General features: G+C 39.4%; 1 protein-coding gene across 11 annotated transcripts in view; it reads left to right on the forward strand.

Moving 5' to 3' along the window:
• Positions 1 to 26,542, forward strand: part of ABI3BP (ABI family member 3 binding protein) — a 465,661-nt gene that overhangs the window by 394,782 nt on the left and 44,337 nt on the right. For all 11 annotated transcript variants that reach the window (XM_077482512.1, XM_077482502.1, XM_077482506.1 and 8 more), the window contains 2 exons: positions 19,662 to 19,741; positions 21,829 to 21,858. In XM_077482512.1, the coding sequence (XP_077338638.1) occupies positions 19,662 to 19,741; positions 21,829 to 21,858 (110 nt within the window). The remainder of the gene's footprint in view (positions 1 to 19,661; positions 19,742 to 21,828; positions 21,859 to 26,542) is intronic.

Consider the following 26,542-nt stretch of genomic DNA (forward strand, 5'->3'; position numbering starts at 1 on the left):
AGGAAAATAAAAAATAGCATTTTAGCTTGCACATGATTGGATGATAAAATGAGCAGAGCTTCCCCTCATTTGAGATCTTCCTCTTAGATTTACAGCGACTTCACTTCCAAGTCCCCTTGTAGCGCAAAGTGGATTTGCCTTTCTTTAAATAACCCCTACTGTGGTTTCTGAAACCTTTTTTAATATTATGTACGTGTTCTCCAACTCTTTAAAACAAAGTCCTGGTAGTTCGACTTACATATTGGAGGTTGCTATGGCACATAAGAAGGTAAGTGGCCTACCTACTATCACAGGTTACAAGTTGTTTAACCACTTCAATACAGGGCATTTTCACCCCTTCCTTCCCAGACCAATTTTCAGCTCTGTCACGCTTTGAATGACAATTTGGTAAATCTGAAGGAAAAAAAATCAGCAGAAAATCTGATAGTGTGTATACAGCTTAAGATGTAACATTTTTCAGTTCTGTGAAAACTAAACTATATCCATATTATGATCTCTGGATGTTATCTTCTGTGCTTTCACATCCTACAGTCATAAAAACGAATAGCATTGGCATGCGGAGTTACATGGTTTGCATCATCTAGATTGGATGAGGATGTTATTTGAAGAACATGACATGCATCGCAATATGCCGGACAAACATGTCACACCCATTAACTGCACTTTTTGCAAGAAAGGCAGCCAAACTGTCACGGTTTCTGTAAATGTTAACAAAGCAATAAATTGAAGTAAGCTTTACAACTACAAGGATGTCAATGTATTGCTAACACTATAAACATAGTGAAGCTGATTTAGTGAGTATGTGTCTACTGAGTAAGTCCTTTTTGTTATTTCAGACATGGGAATTGTGTATGTCTGCCATTGGTTAAATTTAAAAAACATTTACACAGTTTAATCATACTGTATTTGCGTTGTTCGTGGTTTCCTGTTTTATTAATATTTTTTATAACCCTTATGATGAGTTTACAAGGCAAAAACAAACTCATTATTTTGGTGGATATGTTCTTAAAGAAAATAAAAAAGATGTACACCTTTCTAATGAATACATGGCTTCTTTATTTTTCTGGCATTGTAATGTGCATCTAGTTCTCTTGGTAATCCTCCAGCAGCATACTGCACCGATCTGTGGATCGTGGTTTTCTGTCACAGCTTTAGGTAATCACCTGGCTGGGCTTTCTGCACAGGCCCTTCAGTGTTAATTGAAGACAGCATTGGCTGTCTTTCATCATTTTTCCTATATCCTCTGCACTCTTCCTTTCCTTCTGAGCAGGTATGCCCCCTTTTTTTCCCACTATTTCTACACTTCAATGGTATCCACTTTTTATCTTGGTGTTGGGCTCCATTCACTGTTCAATATTTTCCAATGATATAATACACCTTTATATATTTATAGTCTACCTGATTTATTCACTTTTACAGTATTGAAGCCCAAAAGGTTTTCTTTTTGACCACTTGTTTCCTATTCTTTGGGGATCATGATGTGCATCTGGTTTTCTTGGGGGCCCCTTCCTCGGCTCCCGGGAAGAACATTTCTAGCAGCCACCAGTTTTCAAGTTCACATGGTTTAGATTTATCTGACATGTAAGTACTTAGTGGGATGAGTCCATTTCTCCCCACTTTTACATATATAGTCTCCCTTGTGTGTGGGTTTAACTTTGGACCATATCGTTTATTTTTGCTTTTTTACAGACCTTGGTGTATTCGCCCCTGATGATGTGGTAGGAAACCACGAAACATGCTTCGGCCCAATTTTGATGTACCATACAGGCATACCTCACTTTTAAGTACACAATGAGGTTTATTTACTAAAGCTGGAAAGTGCAAAATCAGGCTCAATTCTGCATAGAAACCAATGAGCTTCTAGCCTCAGCTTGTTCAATTAGGCTTTGGTAATAAAACCTGGAAGCTGATTGGTTTCTATGGAGAAGTGAGCCTGATTTTGCATTTTCCAGCTTTAGTAAATAAACCCCATTGAGTACTTAAAAGTGGGCAATGCCTGTATTCTTTTTAGATGGTTTTATTTCATCCACTCCCAAGCTACCCCACCATGTTGCTTTTCAAGTGAATTTATATCACGGACAACCGTCCGATACCTCAATATGCCATCTCCAAGTTGCTATGATTGTTTTTTATGAATATCTGGTCAATAATATGTGATTGTTATGCTTATTTACTATGCATGTACTCATATTGCTATGTCATGTTTTTTTTAACTGCTTCAACCCTGGAAGATTTTACCTCCTTCCTGACCAGAGCACTTTTTTCGATTCGCCACTACGTCACTTTAACTGACAATTGCGCGATCGTGCAGCATTGCACCCAAACAAAATTGACGTCCTTTTTTTCTCCACAAATAGAGCTTTATTTTGGTGGTATTTGATCACCTTTGCGTTTTTATTTTTTGCACTATAAACAAAAAATAGCGAGAATTAAAAAAAAAAAGCAATGTTTTTTACTTTTTGCTATAATAAATATCCCCCAAAAATATATAAAAAAAGATTTTTTCCTCAGTTTAGGCCGATATGTATTCTTCTACATATTTTTGGTAAAAAAAATCACAATAAGCGTATATTGATTGGATTACGCAAAAGTTATAGCATCTAAAAAATAGGGGATAGTTTTTTACTGGTAATGGTGGCGATCTGCATTTTTTTAATGGGACTGTGACATTATGGCACACACGTTGGACAATTCTGTCACATTTTTGGGACCATTAGCATTTATACAGCGATCAATGCTATAAAAATGCAATGATTACTGTATAAATGTCACTGCAGGGAAGGGGTTAACACTAGGGGGAGATCAAGGGGTTAATCGTGTTCCCTAGTGTGTGTTCTAACTGAAGGGGGGAGGGGAATGTCTAGGGGAGATAACAGATCGCTGTTCATACTCTGTATGAACAGACGATCTGTTTCTTCTCCCCTCAGAGAACTGGAAAATGTGTGTTTACACACATCGATCCCGGGTCTCAGTGTGCCCCGAGTGATTACGGGAGCCCGGCAGTGAACGCGACCACTGGGCACACGTATCGGCTCCGTGGGTGAGCAGGAAGCGCACACCTAGTGGATATGGAAGCGTAACATTATGGCGATTCGCGCAGCCGAGCCATGTTTCAACAGTACAACTGCGCCGGCTGGTCGGTGAGGGGTTAATGAATAAAACATGTCTTGTTACATACGCTCATCTTTTAGCCATGCTAGTTCTACCTCATTTAAAGTCCCAAACCCTCTTTTTCTTGTATCCCAAAAAGCACCCAGCTATATGATGAATCTTTAACATGTCATCCCAGGATTTTTTTTAATCATTAGGTTCCACCCTTATATGAATAATAGTGCCAATCTTCACTTACCCTCTCCGTGCTGTCCCTGACTTCCCCCTAGGGCCAACGTCGGCGGCCCTTTTCGGGCCACATGACACTCAGTCTGTCCATTTTCTGTAAGCTCAGCCTGTCTTTTTACACTGAGGAGGGGGAGGGGGAGGGGGAGGGGGGGAGTTCCTCTTTAAAGCCTAACTGGCCTTACAGATTAATTCAGCTAAATTCAATCCAGGTAAACAAAATAAAAGGTGTTCAATTTCCTATCATTTGCAACAGCCTGTCTGCTGCCAGTATACTATACAGAAGGATCCTTGCTTTTTGTGTGGAAGCAGTGGTCTCTCTGTAGAGGTCAGTTTCCTGCTGATTGAGGAGCTCTTGCTCTAACTCAGCAGGTGGCATTTCAGACCTGTGCAGAGAGACCAATGCTTCCACACAAAGAGCAAGAGTCCTAGTCTACGACATGCTGGCAGGGGACAGGCTTTTCTACTTAGGCTGTAGCTGTTTTCTACACAAGCCTTAAAGCGCCACCATTTTTTTTATAATTTTGGACAGATTAGGAATGTGTTTGTAAAAATCGAATTGCTAAGTCTCTTTTGGGGAAGATTCACCTTACATACTGTACCAGTGTTGCAGAACAAGAACTGAGGGGATATACAATGCAATAAACAACAGCATTCTTTTGGAAAGTAGAAAAAGGCTAAACTTTCAACAAGGTTCTCTCACTTCATTTCTGAGTGATAGTGGTTACCAAGACAAAAATTTGTAGAAATATACACAACAGAGTCATAGTACAAATTTTGACATTTTGTAACACTCCCCTACTGTGTAATGCTTGATGTTCTCTGGCACCCAAGGCAAGGATGCCCCAGCGCATCCAAAGCTTTCTTTTTTTTTTTACGCTTTACACGACACTAACATATGAATGAAGTCTATGGGGGGATTCACTAAATCTGGCGCACACATATTCTGGTGCAACTCTGCATAGCAACCAAACTATGTCTAGGTTTTATTCAAGGCTGATTGGTTACTATGCACGGATGCACCAGATTCTGTGTGCACTAGTTTTAGTAAATCTCCCCTCTGTATATCAGTTGTGCTGTAAGAAAGCAGCTGTCACACAGGCAGAGTGTAATCTGCAGGCATTGGGTGTCCATTGGAGACTCTGTAATCTATGTAAATTACATTTTTACTTGCCAACCGCCTAACTGGAAATTGACATCATGACTTTGATGTAAAATACCGCAACTATGGCTGCAGCTAGAAGCCATATTCACGGTATCATTTTTTTCTCTCGGGCGGCTGGCTTTAAGATAAATGTGGTCCCTGTGGTGGGTTTGCCATGGGATCACTTTTAGAAGCAGCGGGAGAGGTGCCATTTCCCCCCCACCCGCCGCTTCCCGGACATATGTTACCGATCACTGGAACCAACCAGCATGGCTTGTTTTCCCATAGAGATAAGCGATGGCAAGTTGGCCACCACTCATCTCTATGCCCTTGGAAGACTGGAGCGATGTCACACGTCACTTCCATTTCTCAGGCCATGTAAACATGTTTTTTTTGTTTTGTTTTTTTAAAGCAAAAGATAAAAAAAAAATGTTTTTGATCTTTTGCTTTCAAGGGTAGAGGTTGAGATCATGGGGTCTAAAAGACCCCAGTTCTCTCCATGAAGAGGACCTGTCATGCTGTATTGTTATCACAAGGAATGTTTACATATATTATGTTTTGATTTTTTTAAATTCATTAAAGTGTATTTTTTCCAAAAAAAAAATGTGTCTAAAAAACCACTGCGTGACATAAAAAATTCCAACAACTCCATTTTATTTTTTAGTGTCTGCAAAAAAAATATATAATGTTTGGGGGTTCTAAGTAATTTTCAAACAAAAATTATGCAGATTTTTAAACAAAAAATGTCAGAAAAAGGTTGGGTCCTTAGGTGGTTAAAGAATAACGAGATCCAATATCTATTAAAACATTTCCCAAGATTTGCTAAATAAAATCCTAAAGTTGGCAAATCAAATTAAAAGGCATGCCTTACTCTAAATGACATATCACTTTTCCTTGAATATACATAAGTCATTCCAAAAGATATAATAAATCATTATTTAACCTATGCACTTGTTATATGGTCAACAACAAATTGATTTGTCCTTACTTTCCCTTTGCCGGTTACTTTCTAGTAGAGACTTAGAGACAGTCTTACCATTTGAGGAATATTAAAGTTGGTGACCTTTCTTCAATGTTGTTAATACATCACAGTAAAATGAATCATGCTGGTGATTTTCATGTTAAGAATGCAGCAGATGGAAGTTGGATTTTGAACTGTAAACTCTTAAATAATACATGTTTTAACAATGATGAATTGTCCCTTCAAAACAAGTGGTCCATTTTCTACAGTTGGCATTGGAACAGGTTTTCACCTACCTCTTTTTATTAATGTCATTTTTCTCTTTGTCCGCATAAAGAGAAATTTAATATTTTGGCTCTTGGTATGTACTTAGACTGTGCTTTTTTGTCTGAATCACATATTAAGACACTGTAACTTTTATAGTCAGACTTCACATATTTTTAAATAAATGCATATTTACTGAACCTTGTAAGTGTCTATAACCTTTTATAGGGATGTACTTATGTATATTACAGAAATCAGCCCATCCCTAAATAAAATAAAAGTTTTAGTTTCTGATGCCCTATTACTAGTTACCAATCTGAAATTCCCTAGGTGACAGTATAGTGGACCACACAAGCTATCAATATTAATACCATATCTAATCTGCTGTATGTGTGGTCTCAAAACAAGATGCCTCACATTCACCTTATTGCTAGAGGCAAAAGTTTCTCACTGCAGATGCTGGGCTCCCCATAACCTCAGAAGAGGATCTATGCTAGTAAACTGACATTATTGGACACCATACCATACACCATAACCACTCTCACTGTTGGCTCTGCTCTCCAATGTTATTTATTACAAGTATTTACAGAATATAGAATCATACATTTACATAGCACATTTCATATTGTATAGTCACATCAGTCACTGCCCCCCAGCAGCCTACAATCCAAAGTCCCTATCTCACATGCATACGTACATGCGCACACACAAATTAGGGCCAAGTAAACTACTAGTATGTCTTTGGAGCATGGGAGGAAGCCCACAAGAGCACAGGGAAAAAATGCAAACTACATTGGGTGTCCTGACCAGGATTGAAACCAGGGATTCCAGTGCTGCAAGGCAGAAGTGCTAGCCATGGTGCCACTGTACTGTCCCTAGACTCTCCTTACAAAGAAGGCATCTACTGGCAGTCAAGCATAGATGTCTGTGTGAATACAGCCAAAACAAAAATAACGGGATCAAGCAAAGAGAGCAGAACTAATAGAAGGAACCAATGAAGATCTTCATTCACTAGTTTGAAGTATCCACTGCCCAGGGCATGGGCCATGGCCTTCTATGTTCTTACAGCAATGCTTATTTAAATGGCCTGGATCCCTGGCACACAACCAGCAGCTTGGGCACCACTACAGCCCTTTTTTCACTTAGTGTGGGGCTCTCAGGGGCCCTGCAGACAGTAGTTAGGGATGGCCGAACTGTTCGCCCGGTGGTCGGTTTGCGGCGAATTTCGGCTGTTCGCGGTCCGCCCGATCGGCGGACTATTGCCGCTGTTCGCCCGGTGGACTTACATGTTTACTGTATAAAAGAACTTTAACCTATGATGACACATCCATCATGTGGTACAGGACAGCCAATTGAGACATTACAGCACATGGACACTTGGACATTCCCCCTAACTTATAAATAGACCCGATCCGGTGGCCATTTTACATTCTTTCGTATGTCACTATAGGGAGAGGTTGCTGTGTGCAGCAGGGAGAGACTGCAGTGACCCAAATCGCTAGCTATTAGGTCCACAAAAGTTCTTTTAAGGACTGGTATGGTATAGGTGTAGTTCAGGATATAGGTTTGAGGCACTGCTATTCAAGTCATTGTTGCAGCAGGTTGTCTTTTGTCAGTGCCGAGAGAGGGACAGATAGGACGCTGTGTTTTGCAGAGAGGGACAGTCAGTTTAATCATTAGCTGTTACTATTAGCTCCACAAAAGTTCTTTTCAGGACTGGTATGGTAAAGTAGTACAGGATATAGTTTTGAGTGCTATTCAAGTTTTTGTTGCAGCAGCCTGTGTTTTGTCAGTTTAAATAGGGACAGACAGGAAGCTGTGTGTGGCAGTGAGGGACAGTCAGTTTAATCAGTAGCTGTTACTATTAGGTCCACAAAGGTTCTTTTCAGGACTGGTATGGTAATAGGGTTGTACACGTATAATATTCTTTCTTCCAAATATAGAAAGAATATTATACTTGACTGCTGCCCTTCTGCTGCAGTAGTCCTTTATGAGTATAGGGACTGAGGTACAGTCTGCTAATCACAACCTACTAGTTGCACAAAGGTCCTTCTAAGGACTGGTAAGGTATAGCGTACTAGAGTATATAGGGTTGAGTGAGGTACAGTCTGCTAATCCTTAAGGACTGGTATAGGTCCACAATATATAGGGTTGAGGTGCACTACTGCTGACTGCTGCCCTATTCTGCAGCAGTCCTTCATGAGTATAGGGACTGAGGTACAGTCTGCTAATCACAACCTACTAGTTCCACAAAGGTCCTTATAAGGACTGGTAAGGTATAGTGTACTACAGTATATAGGGTTGAGTGAGGTACAGTCTGCTAATCCTTAAGGACTGGTATATATCCACAATATATAAGGTTGAGGTGCACTACTGCTGACTGTTGCCCTATTCTGCAGCAGTCCTTTATGAGTATAGGGACTGAGGTACAGTCTGCTAATCACAACCTACTAGTTGCACAAAGGTCCTTCTAAGGACTGGTAAGGTATAGCGTACTAGAGTATATAGGGTCGAGTGAGGTACAGTCTGCTAAACCTTAAGGACTGGTATAAGTCCACAATATATAGGGTTGAGGTGCACTACTGCTGACTGCTGCCCTATTCTGCAGCAGTCCTTTATGAGTATAGGGACTGAGGTACAGTCTGCTAATCACAACCTACTAGTTCCACAAAGGTCCTTATAAGGACTGGTAAGGTATAGTGTACTACAGTATATAGGGTTGAGTGAGGTACAGTCTGCTAATCCTTAAGGACTGGTATAGGTCCACAATATATAGGGTTGAGGTGCACTACTGCTGACTACTGCCCTATTCTGCAGCAGTCCTTTATCAGTATAAGGACTGAGGTACAGTCTGCTAATCACAACCTACTAGTTCCACAAAGGTCCTTCTAAGGACTGGTAAGGTATAGCGTACTACAGTATATAGGGTTGAGTGAGGTACAGTCTGCTAATCACAACCTACTAGTTGCACAAAGGTCCTTCTAAGGACTGGTAAGGTACAGCGTACTACAGTATATAGGGTTGAGGGAGGTACAGTCTGGTAATCCTTAAGGACTGGTATATCACGGTGCTGGTGTCAGTGCTTTATGTCACGCTGCTGATGTCAGTGCTCTCTATCACGGTGCTGATGTCAGATCACTCTATCACGGTGCAGGTGTCATTGCTGTATGTCACGCTGCTGATGTCAGTGCTCTCTATCACGGTGCTGGTGTCAGATCACTCTATCACGGTGCAGGTGTCATTGCTGTATATCACGCTGCTGATGTCAGTGCTCTCTATCACGGTGCTGGTGTCAGATCACTCTATCACGGTGCAGGTGTCATTGCTGTATGTCACGCTGCTGATGTCAGTGCTCTCTATCACGGTGCTGGTGTCAGATCACTCTATCACGGTGCAGGTGTCATTGCTGTATGTCACGCTGCTGATGTCAGTGCTCTCTATCACGGTGCTGGTGTCAGATCACTCTATCACGGTGCAGGTGTCATTGCTGTATGTCACGCTGCTGATGTCAGTGCTCTCTATCACGGTGCGGTTGATCATCTCCTGCACCCTCTTCTTTGCCTACCCTGACCTTCCCTCTCCTCCATTGCCTTCATGGGCTCCACAGTCCTGAATTGTCACAATTTCACATATAAAAAAAGAATGCTTGTAGTTGTCGATCCCAGATTCACCTCATACATGTGTTATGTCATTGGCCATGTGGTGGGACTATGTGTGCACAGCTAGTAATTATTTTGTGGCTGCAAATTTGACCTGTAGGTTTGTAAAGTTCACCTCCCATTGAAGTCAATGGTGCCTGCCGCGAACGTTACGGTTCGCAAACTATTGGCCGCGTTCGCGAAACGTCCCGTCGGAAGTTCGTCCATCACTAACAGTAGTCTGTGTTTTTCTTTTGCTATTAACCTCCCTGGCGGTACGATTATTTAGGATTTTAGGTGCTAAAAGCGGTACCATTATTTTGCATGAAAATTTGGCGTTTTATATTGTAGTCCTGTAATTCTTAGGAATAACTCTCTTAAATCTGTCCAAACCAGAGTCTAGCAGACATCCCGGGTATGATAAAGTTTAAAAATGAAATCATAAAGTATAATATAATAAATAATTATAAATAATTGTACCAAATAATAATATAACAATAATAAAAATTATTCAATAATGTAATCAAATCAAAAACACTGAAATTTCCTCAGTTGCAGAATTGTCACTGTCATTACTTTTCAGTATTTGATGACGGATCTCCCCACAAATCACTATCGCTCAATTCTGCGAGTGATTCCAATTTATTATCGCTATTTTCTAGCTGGTCTAAAATAATTTTTGATGTAAAGGGACAGTTTTGGTTGCTATGGACAATCTCCAGTTTACAGGCATAAAGAACAGTTTTTATTATATAAAACTGCATGCAGGACACTGGGCAGACCACTAGGGACAAAGGGGATGTGAAATTATTACATACACCAATGTAATCTGTAAGATTACATTATACTGTATGTATACTGTGTGTTTCACTTTATGAATTTGGCGCCGATCTCCGTCCCCGTGCGTCGCAACGCTTGCAGGGAACGGAGATCGGCGATGTGATAGATCGAGCGAGACACGGCTCGCTCGTACAGCGGGGAGACAACGCTGGAAACGAGGGAGAAGGTAAGTAAACGTCCTCCTGGATCCAGCGATGCAGTCCCGAGTCTGGCTCGGGGTTACCGCTTTTGGTATAAAAATTCCACCCCGAGCCAGACTCGGGAATACCGTCACGGGGGTTAAAGGAAAAATATTATCATATTTAAATGGTTAAATATTTCTTATATACGTTCTTATTTTTTTATTTCTTTTATGCTGTGAATGGCTTTTTTTTTCAATTTGACCTCTTATAATGACACTTACTAAGTAATTTGTAGGGGGTCTGTAGTGAACACAAATCTGGAAGCATTGGTTTGTGATAGCAACGCTTGTGTAACCAGTCTATGACTGTAGTCCGAAGCAGTTTCCAACAACTCCTATAACAACTCCTATAACATGTTACCAGTCTCTGACCATCTCTTGTAGCATGTCTACAGTCAGGGCAGGGCAAAAGGGGCAGTTGCCCTGGGCCCTGTCATTGTTGTGGGGCCCAAAGCAGCTGCCTCATACTTGCCAACTATCCCAGTTTAAATTCCCTTGTCCCTTGAAGTTTTAGTCCTGTGCTGTGTCCGGTATCTCAGTGTGAAGTGCTGGTACTAATGCTGCTCAACTCTGCCCTATTGATGTGTACAGATAACTCACCTGCAGACCCTGTGTTTACATGTAAATAACCGGAATTCATATGTAAATAGCGGCAGCATTACTAAGTAAATAGTTGAGGCCGGTAGCATTGATATGTAAATAAAGGCAGCATTCATATGTATATCATGCTCCCCTGCAGTGAGATGATGTGCTATAATCTCTAGCAACTAATCAGTGAGCTGTAATCTGGTCTGTAACCTCTAGCAACCAGTCAGTAAGCAGTAATTATATGCTGCTGGCAACCAATCATAATTTCTGCCTGATCTGTCACAGTAAACTGATTTTAAGTCTAGCTGCTAGTTATTATATGTCTCAGAGCAGGTGGAGAGTGAAATTGTGAAATTGCATGGGGGGGCTGCAAGAAAATGTTTGCCCAGGGTACAATCAATATTAAATATGGCCCTGTCTACAGTCTCTGACCATCTCCTGTAGTCTGCAGTGTCTGGTGATGCCCATATTCTTTTAGCATCTCCTACTGCATTTCTGCAGTGTATCTATTTAGTCTCTCTATTTTGTGTAGCCAATTTTTAAAGCAGCTGTAAAAATACATGTGTATTTTTAAAGCAGCTGTAAAAATACGCTCTTAGACCCCTTTCACTCTGGGGAGTTTTTCGGGCGTTTTTCAGGCGCTTTAGCGTTAAAGTGCCTGTAAAGTGCTTGAAAGAAGCTGCAACTGCAATCCCAATGTAAAAGCCCGAGTGCTTTCACACTGAGATCTCTTTCACACTGGAGCGTTTTTCAGGCGCTTTAGCATTAAAAAAAGCACCTGAAAGAAGCCGCAACTGCAATCCCAATGTAAAAGCCCGAGTGCTTTCACACCAAGGCGCTGCACTGGCAGGGTGTCAAAAAAAGTCCTGCAAGCAGCTTCTTTGCAGTGCTTTTGGAGCGGTGAAAACAACGCTCCTAAAGCTCCCCTTCCCATTGAAATCAATGGGAAGCGCCTGTAAAATGCCCGAAAAGCGCCTGAAAAGCGCTATTGGCAGCAGCGTTTTGTGGGCGCTTTTAACCCTTTATTTGGCCACTAACAGGGGTTAAAAGCGCCCCAATAATGCTCGAAAAACTCTGGTAAAGCGCTGCTAGTTTAAGCGGTGCTTTACGAGCGTTTTTCAGGCGCTGACATTGTGAAAGGGCTCTTAAAGCACTTGGGCTTTCATATTGGGATTGCAGATGAGGCTTCTTTCAAGCGCTTTACAGGCGCTTTTTTTAATGCTAAAGTGCCTGAAAAAAACCCTGGTGTGAAAGGGGTCTTAGTAGCTTTTTGCATTGGTGTTAGCATGTTTAGCTGCGTTAGCTTTAAGCAGCGTTTCTCTGCCTCTATTAAAAATCAATGGTTCCCTATGAGAGCTGCCTTAACTCATCCAACTTTCAGCCCATTGATTTGAATAAAAGTCGCATCCAAGTCGAATCATCATGATCCGACTTGTAGTGCGACTTGTGCTCTGAGGATTTTGAAGCAGAACCTTGAGTCTGGTATGGATCTTGAAAGGGTACCCCATGTCAAAGTGGAAAAAAACAACGGTATGGGGTTCCCCCCCAAGACCATAGCAGGCCCTTTGGTCTGGTATGGATTTTGAGGGGAAACCCCACACCAAAAGCAAAAAACGACAAAATCCATACCAGACCCTTATCTTAGCATGCAGCCCGGCAGGTTGGGAAAGGGGAGGGATGAGCGCGCGTCACTCCTCTTGGACCATACAAAGCCACACGCCCTCAACATTGGGGGGTGCGGGTGGTTTGGGACAGGGGGGCTCTGCGCTCCTCATCCCAAAGCACCTTGTCCCCATGTTGATGGAGACAAGGGCCTCTTTCCAACAACCCTGGGCAGTGGTTGTGGGGATCTGCAGGCAGGGGTCTTATCAGGATCTGGAGGCCCACTTTAACAAATGGGCCCCCAGATACGGGCCCCCCATGTGAATGAGCATGGGATGCATTGTACTCCTACCCATTCACTCCAAAAAAAGGCAGTGTAGTGTAAAAAAAAAGCAAGAAACAGTTTTGACTTATTAAAAATCTTCCTCCGGTCTTCTTCCTCCAGTCTTCTTCCTTCAGAAATTTTCTCCGCCACTGCTGTCTTCTTCGCTGCCGATTCTCTGATGCTGTCCCGCGTCGTTGTGCTAGCTCTGCTCTTTTCCAGTTCATAAATAGCCATGGGGCTTAGCCATCCAGTGATGTCACCATGAGACCCCCACCCCTTGTGACATCACAAGTTTTTTTTATTTATTTTTATTTTGGCATGGAATTGCCCTTCAAGATCCTCAGAGCACAAGTCGCACCACAAGTCAGATCATCCATTCAAATTAGTGAGCTGAAAGTCGGATCAGTTGAGATGGCCCTCATAGGGAACCATTGATTTTAACATGTCAAAAAAAAAAGCACGAGGGGCTTAATGCTGTATCTTAACGTTTACACAAATTTACAAGCATTTGGCATTTGAAATGCCGGTAAACTACTTTCCTGAGCATAAATTATCTGCTTTCAAATAAAATGACTGTAACCTCAACTGCCTCTAAACTACTATAAATGACTGAGTGTACATGTACACATAAGATAATATTTAGTAGAGTTCAGGGACTGCTAAAAAACGCCAAACTGCTCCTAAACGTGAGTTTAGCAGCTGTAGTATATACGCGGCCTTATTCAATTTTGATTGTAATATCATGTAATAAGATTTTTATGACCTTATTGTTGAATACAATATCCTACCCTACTCTAGCTCAGTTACACACGGTCTAGTTTGGTAGGCATTTAAAAATGTTTTTTACGTGCTAGAAATGTCTTGTCAATGCAACTTGCATGTGTACTGTTTATTTTGTTTACTTCACTTCAAAGCAAAATTTGAAGATGTCATATTCCAGTTCTTTACAATTTTCCAGCGTGTGAAGACTACAGTTCTGCCAATGAAAGATTACAATAATTATAACCATTGCAGAGGAAAGAGCAGAGTTTGTGATGATATATAGCATCACGAACGAATCGTGTTCACAAACAGATTAATTAGCTGGAAGGGATTGAGCAATATGCAGCTGAATTTTACAGTAATTCTCAGCGCAGATGGAACAAGTCCTGGACCGTTTTCATCTTCGGAAATCAAATTCTGATCGTGTATTTTGGCAAGCCGAATCTATGTATTAAAAAAGCACATGATCAGAACATTGACAATTTCCCCACCCAATTTGACTACGTATGGTGTGTTCAGAACTTGGTTCTTTGTGTGAAAGATATCCTTGCATGGTAAACACATAACAACCATCCGCTATATAAAAAAAACATGGGATCGAGGAATCTATATAATTATACAACATCTACTTTAAGTCATAATGAGTTAATCATAATAGTGTACCTTCCTCTGTTTGAGCATGTTCGTGGCACCTGGGTACAATGTACATATGGTGAGTATAAAAAGAATCACCCCCCTTATATAAATAATACAATTTTGTTGCTTTGCTGCATAAAATGAAGACAGACCCAGTTTTTGCTTTATCCAGCTGTATTTACCAGTGCAACTTATAGCCTCCAAGTGAAAGCTATAACACCAACATGTCAGAAAAAATGCAAAAAAATTCAAAAACAGAATCACTGTGTTAGAAAAAGGATCACTTTGGCATGTCTGTATTATGTTGGATCACCTTTTGCTTTAATTACAGCCTTTAGTTTGTTGGAATATGTCTCTACTAACTTTGCACATCTAGACTTTGCAACATTTGCGCACTCTTCTTTGCAGACCTGCTCAAGTTCAGTTTAATTTGATGGTGACCATTTATGTACTCCAGTCTTCCAATCATTCCACGGATTTTCAATGGGGTTTAGGTCTTGGCTCTGACTAGGCCATGCAAGGATATTCACCTTTTTCTCCTTCAACCACTGTGTGGTAATTTTTGCTGTATGCTTTGGGACATTGTCATGTTGGAAGGTAAACCTTCTACTCATTGACAACTTTCTGGCAAAGGGCAGCAGATTTTGCTTAAGAATTTCACAGTAGTTTGTCACTTCCATTTTTCTTCTATCCTGACAATTGCTCCAGCCTCTGCTGTTTGAACCAGTGCAGCGTTCAAAAATAAAAGTAAGTTATAGTATAAACAAACAGTGAAATAAGTGTACTATATCTTATATGTGACATAACACATAAGGTGCAACATATGAAAAAAAGATGCAGGATACTACAGGAAGTCAGGGTTAGAAGCATTTTTTTTAAATTTTAAAAATAGATGTGTAATTTCAAAGATGCCTAGGAACAGAAGCAAGAGAGTTTACAGAAGAGAGCTTAAAGATAACCAAAGGTGGAAAAGAATGTTGTTACTTGCGGTGGCTATTAGAGCTTCCAAACTTTTGAGCTATATAAATCCTGTACAATAATAATATATTCCTGAAGGGGATGAGCATGGATAGGATTGTGGATCTTTACTAATTATCTAGATATTGTATAATATAGGGGTCCAACTGTGGAGGTGAGGGTCCATCAATATGGACCCTCACCTCCACAGCAGGCAGCCCACGCTCGCCAGCCATCATTTTCCACAAAAATGCGAGTAGGCAAGTGGAAAATGTCAGGGCTGCTCAGTGTATATGAAGATTCTGAGCTAAACACAAACAAAAATTATAGCTCAAGTCCTCCATGAAGAAGAAACAAATATATTTTATTAATATGTCTATGTAATATTAACCTCAATGGTATTCCCGAGTGTGGCTCGGGGTGGCTTTTCAGTACCAAAAGCGGTAACCCCGAGCCACACTCGGGATCGCATTGCAGGATCCAGGTACAGCTTACGCACCTTGTCCCCAGGATCCTGCAACGTCTCCCCACTGTGTGCGGCGGCTGTGTCTCCGCTAGATTCATCACAAGCTGAGCTCCGTTCCCAGGGAGCTTTGCGACGCACGGGGATGGAGCACGGCGCCAAATTCATATAGTCAAACACACACAATACATACCATACACTGTAATCTTACAGATTACTGTATGATATTATGTTACCTCCCTTTTGTCCCTAGCGGTTTGTCCAGTGCCCTGCATGCAGTTTTATATTATATATACTGTTATTTCTGCCTGCAAACTGGAGATTGTCCATAGCAACCAAAACCGTCCCTTTATATCAAAAGCAGTTTTAGACCAGCTAGAAAACAGAGATAATAAATTAGAATAACTTGCAGATTTGAGCGATAGTGATTTGTGGGGAAATTGGTCATCAAACACTGAAAGTGTCCTGCAACTGAGCAAATTTCAGTTTTTTTGATTTGATTACATTATTAAATAATTTTTATTATTATTATATTATTTGTTATAATAATTTATAGTTATTTATTATATTATAATTTATGATTTCATGTTTCAAACTTTATCATACCTGGGATGTCTACTAGACTCTTGTTTGGACAGATTTAAGTGTGTTATTCCTAAGAATTACAGGACTACAATATAAAATGCCAAATTTCTATGCAAAAGAATTGTACCACTCTGAGCATCAAAAATCTGAATTAATCATACCGCCAGGGAGGTTAAGATTCCTGGTAATTAGAAAGTTGGTCAGACCTGTAGTGCAATTGCTCTTTTGCCTAATATGTATTGAGCATCTAGGTCTAGGGTGTATTATATTATTGTAGCAGCCTATTGTTAGGCTGCTACAATAATTTAGACCAAGAGCATGTAGGGGGGCAGGCAGGTGGCATTCTCTCCATGCTTCCCTCCTCGTTGGGCGCCAAAGAGGGGTCACATGAGATACCTACTCCACAGTGGGTTTTTCTGGGCTATGCTTGGCACTTCCATACACATGGGTCACTGCCATACATATGGAGTACCCTTACATGAGCCACGCTCACGACCCAGACAGGTAACTAACATGAATGAACTAACATGAATAACCAGTATATCTTCACACTATATTGGCTTCTTGTACTGTTGTCTTCATACCCCAATGTACTTTAGTGACCTAAGCTGCAGGCTATATGTGCCAATTACTTACATTGCACACCTTTAGTAACTTCCGACCAGGCAAAGGCAAGTAGTTTTTAAACATTTTACTTGAATAATAAATTACCACAGTGACAACGACAATCAAGCATCAAACCAAGTGCAAACATTCCCTAACATTTATAATCCCTAACTAAAGGCTTGTAGCTGCCCCAGCATACCTGTACAAGCAAAGTAGAACATTGGTTAAGTCCATATCTGGAATTTAGCTCTGGCTTCAACAGGACACAGGTCATAGAGACTCTGGGAATGGCACCAGGCAGAGCATCCCTCTCTGAGTGTGACTACTGAGGGCAGAAGATGAAAAACTAAAGACTACTGAGTCTTATGATAGGAGCATACTATATATCTGTGATACATCCTTTCTTAAGCCCCATACACACTATCAGATTTTCTGCTGACTTTTTCCTTCAGATTTACCAAAACCATATAATATGAGGTCAAACCTTAGGACTTTCAATTTGTATGCAATCAGGCTGGCCCTTCTACTACATGGTTTTGGTAAATCTGAAGACAAAAATCAGCAGAAAATCTGATGGTGTGTATGGGACTTTAATAGAAATTTCCTATCAAAATGTTAGTATATGCATAAGAAGTTTAGCAAGAACCAGCAACACTTTGCAGAGGAACCTACATATGGCTCCTAGTATCCAGGGGCTCCTTTTTTATATATTACAGGGTTATCATTAAACTGACCACTTATGTTGCAATCCAATTGCAAATTATCTCCTTTTAGTAGTGAACAAAAATCAAAATGTGTGAGGTCATGAAAGATTCAATGTATTCAGAAAATGTAGATAAACTTATATAAAACAGTGATCATTATTTCTAACTAGATTGTAAAAATGGCTACACACCTTACATTCACCTTTTTTTAATCTGTTGTAAGAATGCAGTAATCCCACATGAAACTTTGCCTCTCTGCAAAGTGCTCCTGTAATAAAGCTCTCTCTTCTGGTGCGGGAAGCCTAGTCTTGTAAAGTCTGAGTTTGCAGATTGGACAAAGAAAGGCAGGTGGTGCACACTAGATGGATAATATCCTCTGTGGCTATTGAAAAATGCATTTTAATGAAAGTTTTGTGCCTGGAGTTCAGCTTTAAGCCCTTGTACACACCATCGGACATTCCGACGGGAAATGTCTGATCGGACCGTGTTGTCAGATAATCTGACCATGTGTGTGCTTCATTGGACTTTTTCCGTCGGAATGTCTGACCAACAAAGTTTGAGAGCTGGTTATAAAAATTTTCCGACAACATGATCCGTGCCACGCATGCTCAGATCAAATTCCTAGACCAAAGCTATTGGCTACTAGCCTGAACGTAGTCCCGTCGTAACTAAATAACGCCATCACGTTACAATCAAATTTTTCAACAACTTTGTCCGACCGTGTGTATGCAACATCAGTTTCGGACAAAATCCATCGGAAAAAATCTGACGGATTTTGTTGTCGGAATGTCTGACCGTGTGTACACGGGCTAAAGCGCTGCGCAAACTGTTGGCGCTATATAAATCCTGAATAATAATAATAATAACAGACCAGGAGCAATTTTGAGAAATCCATTGTTAGGGTTTACATATACTTTTAAGAAACCGTCTACAATAGGAGCAGTAGTTGAATATGCAGTTACAACGCTACTCAGCCAAGTATACTGTAAGAAAATTTAAATATATGCTGTTGATTACAGGGAAATGTTTGCGCAATTATTTACTGAAAAAGCTGCCCAATGTTTATCTAAAATCGTATGTCTTCGGTATACAGACTGAACTGTAAACTCCACTGGGGTAGGGATTAACGAGTGAAGAGCAAACTTTCTTGCTGCAGGTCTTCATACAATGTTGTAGCTGTTTTACTTTAGTGAAAAATAATAATCATTACAGATTTTGCCTCTTTTGGGATATTACTGTACACTTAGTATTGCTATATTTTTATATAATATATATATATATATATATAGCTATTATATATAATAGATATATCTATATCTATATATATATATATATATATATATATCTATATATATATATATATATATATATATATATATTGTGTATATATAAAAGTGTGATCAGCTCTGCAAGCATACTTGTGGCAGTGAGTCATTTATGCAAAAGTTAAAATCTATTTTCTTTTTGGATAACATAAAAATGATCAAAGCTTGAGATACACACAACAGAAAGCAAGAGGAATTATTTTCAAAATTAGGGGAAATCCCCTCTTAGGCAGATGTCAAGGGAACGGGTGTTCCTGTTGACAGATTGTTTTCCCTATTTCATTTCCCTGGAGAACTGTAAAATTTAGTATTTCCCATTATTTCTGTTTCACTGACCATGTTCAACAAGACAATAGGATGATTTTTTGCAGTGGGACACAGTAATAAAAACCTGGCAGTGATTTTAACCCTTTCCAAGCTCTATCCAGATCATTAACAAGTGGTGGAAAATAGAGAGCAATGTGGGCAGATGCTGCAAGGGGCACCTATCTCAGCTGGTAACAATGACAAATAAAAGAGGTGTTCGGACCATTCCAACAAATGTTAGTGGCCCACCTAAAAGGATGCGCCTACACCTTAGACGTGGAATCTACTAGAAAATGGCTAGATTAACCTTTGAGCTTCAGGCAGCAGTTTGAAGACCCTTGGCCAAACCTTTGTGTAATTTCTTAGCAGAGATAAAATCCATATGAAGGAAATCCAAGGAATTTCTGTTATCTTATCTTATTTTACATATTTTGACAGATATGATTTCAAAGTGGTACCAACAAATCCTCTCGGTGAGGGTCCAGTCAGTGCAACAGTGAAATTTATCACAGAATCAGGTAATGTAAAACATCTTCTATGGTCAAATATACATTACTGCAATCTGAAGGAAAATTATGTCATGCGCTTACATTTCCATGCACATATTAGACTCGTATTGCTCGTATTATGGAAAAAATTTTTTTGCTTTGTTATAGATACCACTATTATGAATAGTCTTATATGGCACTCTAAATGTATGGCAAATTAAATTTCAATATGTCAAGAATAGGGCTGCCACCTGTCTTCTTTTGCCTGGCTGTGTATCCTGTAACATCTAGACAAGAGGTGTAGGTTAGTGACAGTCAGCTTTATTACCTGTGCTTTTACTTGTATCTATCGCTCTAAACAAAGAGTGTCAATCAAAGGCAGTTATATGTACCTACCACCCCCTGAAAGAGCCTATTAAAGGAAGTTGAACCATTCTAACAATACTCTACAAATAAGTTTAATGTGTTACTAACACCAGGACCCTGCATTCACTATATCTGGTCTCCAACAGTACACAGAACATGAAAATGCAATTATTTTAGGAAATATAAACTGCTAAATACCTTTTTTCATCAGCAGCATATAGTAGGCTCATGAATTCTATCAGTGTCCAGCTGAGCACTGGTCAAAGCTTGTAGGAGCAGTTTTCATTCTGCTCTGACTGTCCATTAAGGCTGCATGATCCCTGTCCATCTATCTAGACAGTGCTGATTGGCCCTGTGCTGATCACATGCATCCCCCGAAAAAAAAAAAATCTCTAGCAATACACACCAAACTCAGCATGTGCAGAATGCCTCCTAGGGCTCTGTACTATCAGCAGATGGATTGGGAAAGCAACAGATGAGGTTCAGAGAAGACAGGATCAAACAGCCTTTTTACACAATGTGGAGGATTAACTCCTTAGGTTCCACATTGTGTATAACAAGCATGCTTTACTGCATATACAGACTGATGTTACTGCTGTGGGTTTAGTAACACTTTAATGAATCAATTAACATATAAATGCAAATTCATCCCATCTTTCCTAACCAATTAAAAACATTTCAAATCAAATTAACCTACTCATGAACAATTATAAACAATTTTTTTCCACAAATCACCAATATGGGGGAATGCTCCAATTTTCACCGTTTGCATTTCATTTTTGAAAACTATAATTGTTTCATTTTATCCCTTTTACTAAAAATAATGTTGTTATATAGAATAGTACCAAATACTTTAAGTACACCATCCTTATTATTTTATTTATTGATATGTTTATCCTTACCTATATATATATATATATATATATATATATATATATATATATATATATATATATATATATATATATATATAGATAGATATATATATATTAATATCATAGTAACTGTAACAACCAATCAGAGTGCATTTTGTATTAGGCTAGCTAGAGTTGATAAAAGCCAGCTTTTTTCTATGGGATGTCACACGCTCTGTACTGTTTATGGTATAAGCCTGTTTTCATTTAAACTAGAGAATATTCACATACTGTACAAACAATGTACAATTAATGGCATGATATCCAAGCAGCCAAGCTAATGGTCCATCACAAACATAGTTTGTGTAAATACTTTTTCAAAATTAATATGCACTTTATTTTAGACATACATTAGATTCTGAGCATGTGGGTAGCAAACCAATGTGGGAGGGGTGGATCATATTTATTTTAACAAAGAAGTAATCAATCTACATTGATTTGAAAAGAAAATGCATTTGTTTTAAAAAGTGTAGAGTTTGTGGTATCATGTTTCTAATGACAGCTGAAAATCTGAAGCTATTATTCAGAAATATTAGGTACCATGGGAATCTCAGAAAGATTTGTGTTCCAGAGCAACATTTCCAGCTGATTCCACATCTGGTCATAATCTCTGTGTGCCGAGAAACATGCTGGAATATTGACCATGTGCTCTCAGTCTGTCCCTCTGCTTGTTGGATTGCAGGGCTCATGGAAGTGACAGGTATATTGCCTTACATCAGGTGTTAATAAATATGCTTGTCTCTATGTCCCAGTCAAGGCAAGATAGTGATGATGAAATTACAAAAGTCTATTCTATATTTTGTATACAGTAGCTTATCATTTTTTTTTTCTCTACAGCTGATCCAAGAGTGAGTGAGCCAGTTACAGGTAAGAAACACTTTTAGTAAAGTGTTGTCTACCCAAAAATACTTTCATACTATACTTCCTCATAATATTTCCTCCTCCACGTGCCCCTTCCCCTGACTTCTCGGTCAAGATCATGGTACCATCAACCATCAACCTCTCCCCCCATGCCAGGGTGCTCAGCTTAATCCTGGACTCTGAACTCTTCTTTCGACCTTACATCCAATCTCTGTTCAAAGCTTGCTCCTTCAACCTCTGCAACATCTCCAAAATACACCCCTTCATAACCAATAACACCCCAAAGCTTCTAATTTACTCTCTGATCATCTCTCACCTTGACTGCTGCAATTCCTCCTCATTGGATTAACTTTACGTAGGCTATCCCCTCTTCACTCCATCATGAATGCCGCTGCCAGACTCATTCACCTTACCAACCACTCCATATCTGCTGCCCCTCTGTGCCAATCCCTCCATTGTCTGCCACACTGTCACAAATTGAATTTAACATACTAACAATAACTTACAAAACCATTCACAACTCGGCACTCATCTGCATCACTAACCTTGTCTCAAAATACCATCCAAATCATTCTCTTCATTCCCATCAAGACCTCCTGCTCTAGCTCCCTTGTTATCTTCTCCCATGCTCACCTCCGGGACTTTTCCTGAACCTTTCCCATCCTATGGAATTATATCATCTACTCTGTCAACTTTTAGGTGATCCTTGAAAACCCTTCTTTGAGAGAAGCGTATCCCACCTTCATCTAACAACTGTATTTCCATTACCTCCATCAGATCACCCCCCACAATTATTGCCTTTTTTATCATTTGACCCTCCATTTTAGACTGTTAGCGCTAATGAGCAGGGTCCTCTGATTATTCCTATGTTGAATTGTATTATAACTGTATTGTCTGCCCTCAGGTTGTAAAGTGCTGTGCAAACTTTTGGCACTGTATGAATCTTGCATAATAATACTATTTATTAGAACATTGTCACATATTGTAAAATAATATGTGAAAAATAATATACCACTTTCTATGGCAAATTTGATACAGAATGGCAAAATGGCAACTCATTAAATTTTTCAGTTAGATTAAATGGTCTTTAGGTACATCTGTTTACAGTTACCTGTTGACTTGAAATTGCCATGGACATTATCTTCTACAATTTTCTGTGATTTTAAAATGATTGGGCAACAGTGACGGGGACTACAGTTTACCATGGCAAATGCAAATGTTGTTTGCAAATGTCGGTTGGGCTAAAGTCTAGGGTAGACTGGATCAGAGCATCAGGACATATTATGCAAGTGCTGCATTCTGGGTAAAAAATTTTTTTTTTACTTTGGACCATTTCCTATTGTCTGGCCTATGTTCTATGTCTCTGGATAGAATAAGCAATATTTTCATATACAGTACATAGCATTTTATGTGTAACAGGCCCTACCTTTTTATTAGCAAAATTAGAATCTTACCCTTTACCCTTAGTGAATACATTTGAGAGGGGAACCTTTTAATTCAGGCTGTGCAACTGTAAAAGGGCCCTTTGGATTTAGAGCCCCTTTAATACAATATGGGAGGGTGCTGGAATCCCTACCATAGACCTGGACATTTCTTACTTTTTGACAGATGAGAAGTAGGAGGCCTCTTTTTGACACCCTGCCCTAAGTTTAAAATAATTCTTGCACAGGGGCTTTTTTTTGGCTTTGCCTTCCATTAGATACAATAACATCTTTTATAGGGATAAGGATTTCTTTGCTTAGTATTTTCCACAAAATAATCCCCATGTCCCATTAGGAAGACAATGATTCCACTATTTCAGTTTTCCGTGCTCTGATTTGTACTAGAGACTATACACTCCGTCAATATAACACATGAAAAGAATAAACTCACATTAAAATGTCAGAAACCATACTATTTATTTAGCAGAATTCATTCTATTGGCCAGCAAAAGACATATATCTAAATATTCTCAAGATATTTCAAAGCACAACGGCAAAGCTTAGTGAATGTAAATATAATTTAAGGATGTGACAGAACAAAGGGGGTGCATTCCACATACCCAGAATGACATCAGTTTGCTTCCTGAAACTTTAGATCAGTGGAAGAAGTGCTCTGTGATCTGCCATGATGTATAGCATGTGTGCAGAAAATCACTCATTTTATTAGCACATGCCTGCATATTTCATGAATTAAATGGATTGGGTTTAACCTCCTACAGGGTGTATCCAGTTTCGAGAGGTGTTCTATTACTATGATGAATACGTGACATTCAACAATATTACGTGGGGTACACACATCATCAAATTATGGGGTTTCTAAACAGAAGTAATCAAGTGATTCGCAGAAGTAAATTCTAAATAAGAGGTCGCTTACATTGTTTGGGTATACCAGCCCAGACTTAAAGACTCCTGCCATTTTTAGAGAGCAAATATGGTTGGATAAAGAGGGGAGGACATTGCTTACAATCTCTAGATGTTAAAATGTTTTGTTACACATAGGGCTGCTTGCAATATTCAACATGGCTTATAGTCTCATTTTTCTATTGACCCCTATATATCAGTCCCAGATTTTGGATGCCAAAATTAAGAGTAACAAAAGTGAACTGATTTACACACATTATCTTTTATATTTTACAGAGTATTTACATACTGCATTTTATAGAAAGCTATAGACATGCAGCTTAAGTACATGTGCATATAAGCAAGCATATAAATAGAACATTTATATAAAAAAGAAGATTTTTCTTACAGATCTTCAGTTTTTATGGTGCTGTTAGTAAATCTGTTGGTACACCAATGTGTAAAACAGTTTCCAATGCATTTATATATCCAAGCGTGCAATCAACGCATTTAATTACATGTCAAACAAAACTCTCAAATGCAGTGAGAACAGAGAATTTGTTAACCCTTTCTCCAACCATCTGCATACAGAATTTATCATACAGTAGATGTCATAGGAATCTTGAAGAAAATGCTAATGAGCAGTAAAATACTTTATTTAAAAAAAAAATTCTAGAGCTAAATATGGGGATTTTGATGAGATGATGTTTGTTTCAAAGAGATTGTATAGTATTCTCAATTAATGTATTTAAATCTGAATTCTGGGATAAACAAATATTGTCTAAATGTTTATTTGAATCTTGATGTCCTCTGTGTATTTCTTACGGATCTGTACAGTAATCTAGCATAAAACAACTCTTGCATTTTGCCTATGTGCAGGAGTCTCCTGTAATAGACCAGTCACTGCTGCTCTCTCTTATTGTCCAGGGTGCCTGGTCTTGTCTCTGGCAGTAGTTTTTTTTGCAGGCAACCTGCTTGATCCCACAAACAGTTTTGCTCTCAGTACAAGCTATGCATACATACCTACCTCCCAACAATACCAGATTCAGTAAGACCATTCCGGGATTTGAACTAAATCCCAGCATTCCACAAATCTGGGCTGAATCTGTCCACTAATTAGCCTGGTAGGGGCAAGACACCATTCTATTCCCTCTTCTAAGTTTTCCATGCAGCTGCACTTGTCACAGACAGCTACAGAGGCAACACTGTGTATGCCCCCTTCTCCAATTCCCTGGTCCAGTGGGTGGGGCTATGATTAGCTGTAATTTTAGCTCTGGCTACTGGACCGGGGAAAAGTAAAAGGGGGAGAAGAGCTGGGCTGCAGTATCCAGAGTACTGTAAAGGGCCCAGGAAGAAAGAGAACAGAGGTAAGCAGTGCAGAGGTGAGACAGAGGGTTACTTACTACTGTACCCTGTACACTGTGTCTCTACTGACCTCTGAACTCTGCCTCACTTAGTACTGACCTCTGAACTCTGTATTAAGCGATGCAGGGGTCAAAATTGACTCAGAGGTCAGTAGTAAGTGACAGAAAGTTCAGGGGTCGGTAGTAAGTAATGGAGAGTTCAGAGCGTTAGTAGTAACGGAGAGCTCAAAGGTCAGTAGTACGTAAAAGAGCAATCAAGAGTTTGTAGTAAGTAATGGAACATTCAGAGGTCAGTAATAAGCCATGTAGAGAGTTCAGAGGTCAGTAATAAGTGAGGCAGAGTTGAGAGGCCATTAGTAAGTAATGGATAATTCAGAGGTAAGTAGTGAGACAGAGTTCATGGATCAGTAGCAAGTAATGTAGAGGTCAGAGATAAGTAGCGAGGCAGAGTTCAGGGGTCAGTAGTAAGTAACTGAAAGTTCAGTAGTAAGTAACAGAGAGGTTTGAGGTTAGCAGTAAGTGAGGCAGAGTTCAAGGGTCACTAGTAAGTGAGGCAGAGTTCATTGATCATTAGAAACTGAGGCAGAGATCAGTAAAAAGTGGTTTTTCAGAGGTTAGTAGTAAGTGATGCAGAGTTCATTGGTCAGGAGTAAGTGAGGCAGAATGTATGTTCATAGTGAAGGTAAATCAAATCTTAACGTCTGAATACAGTTTCACAACTTTGATGTGTGTTAGTAAAACTATACATATGATTACAAATATTTAATTCATCCACGTGTTTTTTTTCAGGACAAATTTGGCTTTCAGTGGTGATTAATAGTAATGGATATCTCCTGATTTTTTTTCAATTATTATTATGAAAGGAAATCTTGCTCCAAATAGTTCCGTTATTAATATTATATATATATATATATATATATATATATATATATATATATATATATATATATATATATATATATATATATATATATATATATATATATATATATGTATATATGTATA

This window comes from Lithobates pipiens, unplaced genomic scaffold (genome assembly GCF_037356315.1).
Source record: "Lithobates pipiens isolate NorthernLeopardFrog02 unplaced genomic scaffold, aLitPip1_a1.2 Scaffold_16, whole genome shotgun sequence".
NCBI lineage: Eukaryota > Metazoa > Chordata > Amphibia > Anura > Ranidae > Lithobates > Lithobates pipiens.